The 11,669-nt window shown below is 43.9% G+C and overlaps 1 protein-coding gene across 1 annotated transcript; it reads right to left on the bottom strand.

Annotated features, from left to right (window-relative positions):
• Positions 1–517: 517 nt before the first annotated feature.
• Positions 518–10,598, bottom strand: LOC310777165 (uncharacterized protein). Its single transcript, XM_083637436.1, has 6 exons — positions 10,556–10,598; positions 4,161–4,466; positions 3,762–4,073; positions 2,979–3,620; positions 2,782–2,870; positions 518–2,022 (listed from the first exon to the last, which is right to left on the bottom strand). The coding sequence occupies exons 2-6, from the start codon at positions 4,288–4,290 to the stop codon at positions 1,348–1,350; spliced, it is 1,848 nt and encodes a 615-aa protein (XP_083493562.1). The 5' UTR covers positions 4,291–4,466; positions 10,556–10,598; the 3' UTR covers positions 518–1,347.
• Between the last annotated feature and the right edge of the window lie 1,071 nt (positions 10,599–11,669).

The raw sequence follows: 11,669 nt of genomic DNA, 5'->3' as shown, positions 1-11,669 counted from the left end.
TTTTAGTATCTATTCACTAGTAGTGACGTGTTAGCTAGAATATGCTATAGTGAGGGGTCTTCCACAGGGGGTCCGGGGCCCCTAGGGGATGTCTGACAATTTTTTTAGGCTATATTTGTCAGTTGTGGCTAAAAAACGGACAAAGAGATGAGCAGGAACACACACACACACACACACACACACACACACACACACACGCACAATCACAAGCAGAGTGAGAGAGAGAGTTGAATATTTACAGACGCCTGCGTTAATGTCCTTGTTCTGCAAGCCTGGTGTCTAACGTTATATAGTGTAAATACGTTTCCATATTGTCACCAGAGATGAAACAGTATGAAAATTTCACATCACGATTATCGTGACCAAAAAATGCGAACTTTTTATTCAAGCAAAAATATTTAATTAAAGAATTAACAAAACTGAAGTTACATGAGAAGTTGACAGGATAGAAGTGATAAGTAACAAAATGAAAAATACAGCAATATACAACAAAACGTTTTTACGTGTTTATAGTGGAAACCAAATAAGGTCTTAAATGGGTCTTTTGGGCCCTGAGCTCATCAAGAACGGACCATGCAAACTTTTAATTCAGGCAAAGTCTTCAACTGAAGTAGAAAGTTGAAGTGACACAAGGTGTTTACAGGAGAAGTTATACATAACAAAATAAAGCAATATACAAATGAGTGTTGTGCCGCATTAAGCTGAAAGTCTTATCCAGACCAGATGATATGCAGACGACAATCATAGATCTAGTTGGTGGAGGCTGGGACTTCACAGCCAGTCAGTACAAACACAAATCTTTTCACAGGTTTGCGTGTCTTCCTGACATTCAACACCTGCATAGAGTACCGCAGAAATGAGTCCTAAAACGCGTTAGGATTTCTGAAGCGTAAATGGAATCGTCTGAAATCACGATCACCAGAAAACTCTTCAAAAAATGATAAAAGTGACGTTCATTTGTGAAGATTATCTTGCTGGACACAAAGGCCTAAGTATCATGAACTTTAACGTTAACCACAGGCCATATTTCAGGCATCTAACCAAATCCCATTCAAAAATCCCTTTAACTTCCGGGTTAACCTACCAAAGTATGTCATCCCTGTGGCACTCTCTTGCCACATGCCAGGCAGGCAGCACTCTTTGTTTTCCCACATTACAAACTGGGAGTTTGAGGAAGGTCGATTACAGTAAAATGTCCTGACTTCCTGTTTTTCCTGCTGTGATTTCAGCGGGACTTTAAAGGGAACAGCTGTCACTGTAAAACCCATATGGTTTGATGATGATGGACGGCTGACTGTGTGAGAGCTGAGGGATCCATCTGGAAGTGACACCAGCTCCTTCGAAATCCTACTCTGTCCCCTGGGCTGCTGCCTCTTCATCCGGCCCGCCTTCAGCACTGTGACCACCCACGTCGTCATAATCCAGCTCAATGTTCTCATCTCTTCCTTCAGAACAGGAACCACCCAGGTCATCATAATCCAGGTCAATGTTCTCCTCTCTTCCTTCAACTCTGGAACCACCCAGGTCATCATAATCCTGCTCAATGTTCTCCTCTCTTCCTTCAGCACCCACGTCATCATAATCCAGCTCAATGTTCTCCTCTCTTCCTTCAGCACCCACATCATCATAATCCATCTCAATAATGTTCTCCTCTCTTCCTTCAGCACCCACGTCATCATAATCCAGCTCAATGTTCTCCTCTCTTCCTTCAGCACCCACGTCATCATAATCCAGCTCAATGTTCTCCTCTCTTCCTTCAGCACCCACGTCATCATAATCCAGCTCAATGTTCTCTCTTCCTTCAGCACCCACGTCATCATAATCCAGCTCAATGTTCTCCTCTCTTCCTTCAGCACCCACGTCATCATAATCCAGCTCAATGTTCTCCTCTCTTCCTTCAGCACCCACGTCATCATAATCCAGCTGAATGTTCCCCACTCTTCCTTCAGCACTGGAACCGCCGAGGTTATAATAAACCAGCTCAATGTTCTCTTCTCTTCCTGGGTTCTGCCTCCTGTTGGCCTGCAGAGACATGACAACATGAATCACATCTCTCTCTCTCTCTCTCTCTCTCTCTCTCTCTCTCTCTCTCTCTCTCTCTCTCTCTCTATATATATATATATATATATATATATATATATATATATATATATATTGGCTGTAGCAGGGTCATTTTTGAAGATACCGTGGAGATATCAGAAGAAACTAGAAGACCTAAGGGACCGATTGGTACCGAGCATAATATGCTAGCTTGTCGGCTAAATAACGCTCCAAACATACTGTAGGTTAAATTTTGGCGAGGGAAAACTATTTCAAAGGGGTTCCTTGACCTCTCAGATCAATTTATCTGAATGAAAATTGGTTCAATGGGTACCCACGAGTCTCCCCTTTACAGATATATTAGCATTTCTCACAGCCTATAGCATTAATAGCTTGTGGATTGATTTCTTGTTGTTGTTGCTCATCACATTTTATCTCAGAAATTACTTCTGATGAGTAAGGGGGGAAGAAAATGTTGGCAATCTGCTTTTGGGTATTTTGCTGAAATGTTTTTGTATGTGGATTAATTATTAATTTCCCTTATGCCCCAAAAAAAACATATGGGGAAATACATCATCTTAGTATGGTGTGTTGATCAGAGTTGTGATTAAAGGGTTGGGTGGGCCCCAGAAGATTTCCAGATTTCAAAGTGGGCCGCGGCATTCTCACATTTGGGAACCCCTGCTATACTAGCCTGGGTAAACCCAGGCTACTGCTCTACTGAATAAAGATGTTCAGTACCTTGTAGCAACAGAGGGCAGTGAAGACTGTGAGCAGCAACACCACAGTCAGCAGCAGGACATGTCTGATGGTGATATCTGCCGGAGAGGCTGAAACAGATTAATCACATCAGATCACCTGACATCATGAGAACAACATATCCGATTAAAGACAAAGTTAATGTTGTCTAAAACGCTTCAGATTCTCCTGCAGCTTACCTGAGACAGTGAGAGAGAGGGGCTGGCTCTCAGAGGAGAAGTTATGAGAGAAAACATAGATGTGATAAACACAGCTGTAGATCCCTTGGTGGGCGTGTTCTGCAGCAGGAAACAGGAAGTGGGCAGAGTGATTAACAGTTGGCTGGGTCTGGTTGACTGCTGTGTGGAGGGCAGAGACAGCTGGTTGGTTGTGTGCTGTGTGGGGGATAGAGTGATTGACAGCTGGCTGGGTATGGTTGTGTGCTGTGTGGAGGATAGAGTGATTGACAGGTGGCTGGGTCTGGTTGACTGCTGTGTGGAGGGCAGAGTGATTGACAGGTGGCTGGATGTGGTTGTATGCTGTGTTGGAGGCAGTGGAGATTAGGTAGAAGGAGCCTCCTGGGTACTGTGGCTGGATGGAGCAGCTGATGGTGAAGCTGGAGCCCCTGGACACCTGAAGCCCCTGCTGCTGGGCCTCGGAGACCCCATCGATGGAGGGAGAGACGGAGATGTTAGGCTGAGCAGAGAGGGAGATGTTTGACTGAACCAGCAGCTCTGTAGAGAGGGAGATGTTTGACTGAACCAGCAGCTCAGTAGAGAGGGAGATGTTTGACTGAACCAGCAGCTCTGTAGAGAGGGAGATGATTGGCTGAACCAGCAGATCTGTAAACACAGAGATGATGAAGACTTGAGCATACATGTTAGTGATATCCTAATGCCTAACTGCTACATGCAAGACAGAGGAGTCAGAGAGCAGCCTGTCACTGATGCAGCTGAGGATGTGATGTCACTGCTCAGTGTTACCTGTGCAGATCAGATCCAGGCTGGAAGAGCTACAATATGAATCCATCTTTACGGAACACTCCCTCAGAGCAGACTCAGACCCATTACAGTGAGGATGAATCTTCCAAACAGATCTTTTTGAGGAACAATTTCTCCTTTCTGTAGAAACAGCAGAGCCACAGTCCAGCTGCCTACACACTACAGCTGCTGATGTCAGGTTCCAGTCAGACCTCCAGTCAGCCACTGCTGGTCTCCAGACTCCATGTTGTTTCAACTCCAGGTCACCAGCACAGCGGCTGGCTCCTCCCACCAACCTGACATCATCACCAGGCTCTGACAGAGACAAGAGAGTAATTAGTATAAAGTCACTTTGATTAGAACAGAAATTTAGACAAATCCAAGCTGTAGCTACTCTTCTACCTGAGCAGGTGAGTCCAACAGCATTGCCAGGTGAGCAGGTGTTTCTAGCTGAGCCTGAGCTTCCACAGTCCAGGAGAACGGACTCATTGCCTTCACAATGGAACTCTTTGGTCCACATTGGAGCCTCCATTTGTCCATAGAGCGCCCCCTGGAGGACTGAAGGAGCCCCACAGCCAAGCTCCCTACAGACCACCTCTGCATCCTGCCGGTCAAAGTCAGCTTCACACACTGAGGACCACGACTGATTAAACTTTACCTCCAGTCTGCCTGAGCACAGACTAGTCCCATCCACCAGCCTGACGGACTCTGGAGAGAGAGAGAGATAGATAGAGAGATGGGGGTACCACTTTCAGACCAATGACCAGGGTTGGCCCAGGGTTACTTGACCCATGTACAACCCTTATTTTGTCAATTCACACTAAATCAGTCAACACTGGTTAATCACTGGTCATGGGAATCCAGATCGGACTTGGGTCACAACCCAGGAGAGATACATAACAATGAACTTAGCCTGGAAATGGGCGGGGCGGACAACACATCATATTCAGAGATCTTACCAAAAGAGTTGCTTGCTCAGTCTCCTGTCTTCTGGAGAGCTGCTCACATTCTTATAGTAGGCTATAGGGGTGGGACATGGGAACTCAAGCTTAGAATGCCAGTTGTAGCGCCATCTACAGACAGGAGGCTAACAGTCTTAAAATGCTTATTTCAACACACTTGTATGCTATAATATTTTTTTTCTGTGTCCTTCATTGAAAGACCTAAAACTCTTCACAACACTGAGGGGTAACTTTAGCTACCAGCAGTCGTACTATCAGAGCTCTTCTTGACCAGTTCACGCAGCTCGTATAGCTCTGAATTGTCCATATAGAACAGCTGGCATGGAAATGCATAATCAACTCGCCTGGTTAAATGTCAAAAGTAAGTTACATTACTCACTTGTGTCTTTCATTAAAAAGATTATTTTACATAAAATCCCAGAAGTACTCTATAATAAACTAACATTCTTTTCAGATGAACATCAGCACTGTACGCGGCAGGCATCAGAGGGTCGATTTAGGCTGCCTCCATGCAGAACAAATTTAATAAAAGGAACGGTTCACTACAGAGCAATGGTGGCATGGAATTCACTACCAAGCTTTTTAGTATTAAATAGTAACAGAAGTTGCTTTAACAAAAAATTAAAGATGTATCTGTTTACATATGGGATACCCTGAAAACAATTGTGTTTTTCACTGGTGAATTGAGCTATCCTATGATCACAAAGGTAAGGAGAGTTATGTTTTTTGTCTCTCCACTTTTCTTTCTGTATTGTTTTGTATTTATTTACTAAGTTTTCTTCAACTAAGAAGTAAATAATAGAGCTACTGTATGTATGTATGTAGGTATGAATGTTATGGAAGTTGTATTGTCTGTATTGTGTTTAAGATGGAAAAATTGTTTAAAAGTATGATATGAGGACCCCAGGAAGAATAGCTACTGCATATTTGCTGTATCTAATGGTGGATCCAAATAAACAAACAAACAAACAAACAAACACACTAAAATAAAATAACAATAAAAATAATAATAATAATAATAATTTTCACTTAATATGTCTAAAGTATTTCATGGGAATGTTAAGGTATTTACATTAATCTATATTTGCCTACAGGATATGAATTCGGATAGTAACATGACGTGATCATGTTGCGCTGCTATAATTACTTACATCAGCTTGAATTTTGACTTGACCTAAGTGCTGTTAAGGCCTTTACCTACTTCCGCGTCAAACCCCTCAGCGTGCGCCACGGCCGGCGAGCCTGCCGGCACACCCTCGAAAATGTGACTCGACGCAGCTGAGACGAACAGCGTGAGTATAATATAATGTGGGGAGATAACAGGAGAGAGTGAAAGCTATTACCAAGTATATGCACTACATTCTCTCCTTGGGCTACATTAAAATACTACTGAAATCACACAATTTACTCATTTTGCTGGGGACTCCCTTGTGACCCCTCATCAAGCTGACGTTCGAGTATCTAAGACTAGCTGCCGCCAGCAAGGCTCCAAGATTTGATTATGTGGTGTGTGACATTTTAGGGTATTGCAGATAACCCGTCAGCCGGCCATCTCAAGGTGCAGGACAACGTTCAACTCGGGGGCCGTTTGGTCTCAGGGGCCAAAAAAAACCTTTTTTGGGACAAAAATCATGTAAATGCAAATGATAAGGTACTGCAATGGCATAAATAGTCATGCAAGCATGCAATTTTGCAGGAGGTATGCTGGGGCATAGGGGGAAGTAGCAAAATAAGATTCTGGGGCTTGCTGCAATTCTATTTAAAAATGTCACCCACAAAACGCACAGAAATACAAAAAAATACTGTCTGTTTTACAAATTCTCCTCAAAAATGATTATTTTCCAGCACTTTATGGTGAATATCACTTCCTCCTTTGTATTTAGAAAACTGCCCAAGTTCATAAGCTTCAAACCCCCGCCTCTGGCCTAGCAAAGCCAACGTAACACACAACTACAAGGGCTTCCCGAGCAGCTGACTTGTTCTCTCTTTTATTTCACCAGAGCCGAAGGAAGCAACACAAAAGACTGATGGAAATAACAGAAGAGAAGGTAAAGTCCCACTGTTATCCAGCCTTGACACAAAGTATCCACACACGTGCGTCCTGGTAGCTCACCTGGTAGCACTTATACCATGAAGGCTCGGCTCTTCGTGCGGCCGACCCGGGTTCAAATCCGACCTGCGGTCCCTTGCCGCATGTCAATCACCCTCTCTATCCCCACCCCTCCTATCTGCCTACTGTCCTATAAAAAAAAAAAAAAAAAGGTATCCAGACACAGACACGATTCTGCCTGACCATCCAATCAGTTGTCTGCAGTGTTTTCATGGTACCGGCTGGAACCTCAACAAAGCAGGGACCAAAACTAGCACGACTCAACCCGGGCTGTCCACGTCGGTGGAATGAGACAAAAAAGTGAGACGAGCTGGGCGGGGCCGCGCTGATACAGGCGGTGGAAATGGGCCATAACAGATTATGCTGCTAATTGGCACAACAACTGCCCACAACAACAGCAGACTAGAGCCAACAAAGACAGACTGAGCCCAACTGGAAATGAAATCCTATGTAAAATCGGAGGGAAACTCTTGTAGTGTATTTTAAGCATAAGGAGTCACATGATGCGGTGAGGGAATCCCAACCGGTTCATTCAAAACATGCCTTTAGCGACTCGATGGCATCATCAGTCCAGGATTTACCATTTATTGTTTTGGGTTTGATGGATTTCAGTTTTTCTTTATATGCGGGGACGAGCTGCAGCATTACATGATTGGATCATCCCAGAGGGGCACGGGCAAAGGCACTGTACGCACCAGCGATAGTGGTGTAGCAATGATCCAGTATTTAGTTTTCTCTGCTTGGGCATGCAACTTGTTGAGTGTAGTTAGGGAGATCGGTAGTCAGACAGGTGTGGTTGAAATCGCCCAAGACTATTACGGTGGAATCAGGGCGAGAGCTTTCTATTGCGGAAATGTGCTGCGTTAGCTCATTCATTGTTGGCGTAAGCATGAGGCGGTACATAAACACCAATTAATATGATTGATGAAAACTCCCTAGGCAGGTAGAATGGTCTGACGTTTATACTGAGGTATTCTATATTGGGGGAACAGTGCTGGGCTAGGACAGTGATGTTGTTGCACCAACGTTGGTGCAACAACAGATGGTAAAGCCAGGTGGGGTTACTGCTGAGTTGGGAACCGATGGGTCCAGCCAGGTCTCCGTAAAACAGATGGCAGAGGATTCTTTATGCTCTCGCCTAGTTTGGATTAAAAGCTGCAGTTCATCCATTTTGTTCCTCAGTGATCTAACGTTGGAGAGTAGTAGTGACGGTAACGCGGGCCGGTAAGGACGTCTTCTAAACCGGGCTAAGCCTCCTGCTCGTCTGCGACCTGGTGTAAGGAGGTTCCCTGGGTGTAGTCCAGGTGTATTGCTGGCAAGAAGTTCCACAGGAAGGGTTTGTACGAGGATCAGAGATCCCACAACTCCATTTGATCTTGCCCTTAGGGTTAGCAGATCAATGTGATTGTATTTGAGTATGCATAGTGAGTATTCATAGTGAATAATCGTCAGAAATGTCTGCTCTGGGCGAGTTATAAAGCATAAATAGAGCTGGAAAAAAGGTCCATGTAAAAAAAAAAAGAATTCTCCTGTAACTGCGGCAAGTCCTCTAGAACAGAGTCTGTCCCGCACCGCTGGTGCTCAAGGACACGCACGGGCGCACTTTGTATTATGCACAGCAAACCACCAGATGGACAACTGTTGTCCATTACAAGGTCGGGTTACCGGTTTCTCTTTTCCCATGCAGCGGGTTTCTTCTCCCACTGGCTTATGGGGCCATCACAAAAAAACTTACGGTAACAGAAGTCGAACCCTCACATGATCACAGATCATGCTTCACCAGGGCCGTAGCTTCTTGATGCCCCTGCTGAAAAAGATTGTCTGACGGACATCTGCACAGCGGCCTCATAAAAACCTAAAGTCTGGTTTTCCTTACCTGCTTCTCCCTAATAAAGGTCTCTCAAGGGATTAATGGAAAGGTGATTATTTCACTCCCACAAATCATGTGTTGATTGGAGGGAAATAATGTACATGTATGCCTCCTCAAAATAGATTTTTCCTGTGGGAGCAGACATTACTCATCATAACTGAACATGCTACGAAGAGGTGTTCCTCTCTCTCTAAAGCATGGAAATAGGCTGGAAATATAATAATACTTCCCCTATTTAAACCACAGGTTATATTCTCTTTTTGGATAAACACACCTACTCCCCAAGTGTAGCTGCTGGGGAAGTAAGCTGGACCAAAATGGGGTACTCTGGTCCCTCCCCTCTCAGGGAGGTGTGGCCTAGGACGACCTCATATGTCACCGACCTGAGCTAATGATCTGTCGACAGCCACCTGGACCAGTTGTGTCGCAGTGTGCGTTGACTACATCAAAGCTCCACCCTTTTTGATTGAGAAAGTAGAACCTAAAATGGCGAAAGCTAATAGAAGATGAACGTAAGTTTTAAAAGTAAACTGAAGTTCATAGATATTAGCAGAGCCCTTTTTGGTCTGAGCACACTGCTCCACAATAGTGAAGAAATTTACGGTAGCACTTTCTATGAAGGTCATGTCTATAACGCATTATGAGCACATTCATAAGGCATTATAATGCATTTATAAAGCTTTATAAATGTTTATAATCATGCATAACAACTTATAAGGTTTATAAAGTATTATAAGTGGTGGATATAATGTCTTATAAGTCCAGCATTCATAATGCTTTATATCTCCAAGCACAAGTGTTTGAAAGAAGAATCTTAGTCCTGGTTAATAATAATTCATGGGTTAATAATAATTCATAATTCATAATAATCAGGAAAGAGCAGGAATGAGCCAATTACAAATGGCAGTTTTTTCCTCCAATGCTTGAAAAGTACGATCAAATTTATATCTGAAAAACTTGAAACCTGGGGGGGGGGGGGAACAAACAAACAAACAACAAACAACAAGTAACAAGTAGTGTCTTAAAACAGACTGTCTCATCTACATCCGGCGAATGCAGCTATACACAGTCTGTACGTTACACCCCCAGAACATGCACAAGGAAGTTGGGAAAAAAAACCTTCAGACAGGAAAGAAGTTCGACGGAATCCGACCAATCACGACACGTGTGTCCACGAAAAATGTGGCATATTGGATTCTGATTGGACTAATGAGCGGAAGACCCGCCTTTCTGCGATTCTGATTGGACTAATGAGCGGAAAACCCGCCTTTCTACTTCCCATTCCGGTTGGTGCATGATTCTCCCCCACGAAGTACAAACGGTATGGCGGAAGCATTTGAAAATTGCGGAAGCCAACTCGTCTGTTCTAAGAGACTAAGTAACAAGTAACAAGTAAACGTACTGAGTGTAAAGCACATGTGTCAAACTAAGGCCAAATCCAGCCCGACACCTGATTTTACGTGGGCCGCGAGAGCTATCAAAGAATACAATTTGTGCATTACAATTCTAATTCTAATTCTAATTAGTTCTTAGTTGTCAACTAGTTCTTAGTTGTAGGCTACTAGTTGTCTGTTTGCCATTATTTTTCCTATAATTCTGCTTTCAGAGCTTGTTATTATTAAGTCATGATTACTAAAAACCAATACAAATCTAATCAGAGGCAATGATGTAATATGACAAGTAGGCTAGATACATTTATATCATGTTACATCTAACCGGCCCTTTGAGAATGCTGATGTGGACCGGGATGAAATTGATTTGACACCCCTGGCCTGTAAAGTAAATTAAAAAGTGAGATGAGACATACTGTGTGGCAGACATTGTTACTGTCATAGTTGATGTCATTGATTGTTACCTGAACAAGTGATTGACAGCCTGACATTAGTTATGAATGACTGTGTTAGTACACAGTCCCTCATTGTAGACCCAGAATTAAAACAGGAAGGTGTGATCTTCCATACAGGTCTGTAGGTAGAACGCTCTGTCTTTTCTGTGTGAACAGCAGAGCCACAGTCCAGCTGTCTACAAACTACAGCTGCTGACTCTAAGTGCCAGATAGGCTTATCATAGAGCCAGGTAGCCACTGGTTTCCAGTATCCATTTTGTTTCAACTCCAGATCACCAGCACATCGGCTGGCTCCTCCCACCAACCTGACAACATCAACTGAACAAGGGAGAAGAGAGTAATTAGTAAACAAAGATAAGTCACTTGGATTAGAACAGAATCAAAGTCAAATCCAAGCTGCAGCTCATCTACTACCTGAGCAGGTGAGTCCAACAGCTTTGCCAGGTGAGCAGGTGTTTCTAGCTGAGCTTGAGCTTCCACAGTCCAGGAGAACAGATTCACTGCCTTCACACTGAAACTCTTTGGTCCACATTGGAGCCTCCACTTCTCCATAGAGCACCCCCTGCAGGACTGAAGGAGCCCCACAGCCAAGCTCCCTACAGACCACCTCTGCATCCTGCTGGTCAAAGTCAGATTCACACACTGAGGACCACGTCTGGTTAGACTTCACCTCCAGTCTGCCTGAGCACAGACTTGTCCCATTCACCAGCCTCACAGACTCTGGAGAGAGAGAGAGAGAGAGAGAGAGAGAGAGAGAGAGAGAGAGAGAGAAATTTGAATTTTAACAGCTCTTTATTAAAAAACAATTGAGCAAGTTACAAAAATATATTTTATACATTCATTGGTCAGTTCCACTGATTGCACTGTGACAGAGGAAGGAAGAGACTGGAAACATTACTGTCATAGTTGATGTCATTGATGATGTTATCTGAGCAGGTGATCAGCAGGCTGTGAGAGGAAGGTCCAGACCATGAGAATATACACCTCTTCAGTGTAGACACATACTGAAGACAGCCAGGACGATTGATCTGCCATACAGATCTTTCTGACGATTCCTCTCTCCTTTCTGTGTGAACAGCAGAGCCACAGTCCAGCTGTCCACACACTAAACCTGCTGCCTTCA

The sequence above is a fragment of the Poromitra crassiceps genome (assembly GCF_964638095.1).
Source record: "Poromitra crassiceps genome assembly, chromosome: 5".
NCBI lineage: Eukaryota > Metazoa > Chordata > Actinopteri > Beryciformes > Melamphaidae > Poromitra > Poromitra crassiceps.
Note: the sequence above shows the minus strand (reverse complement) of the source record. Positions and strands in the feature narration are given on the sequence as shown.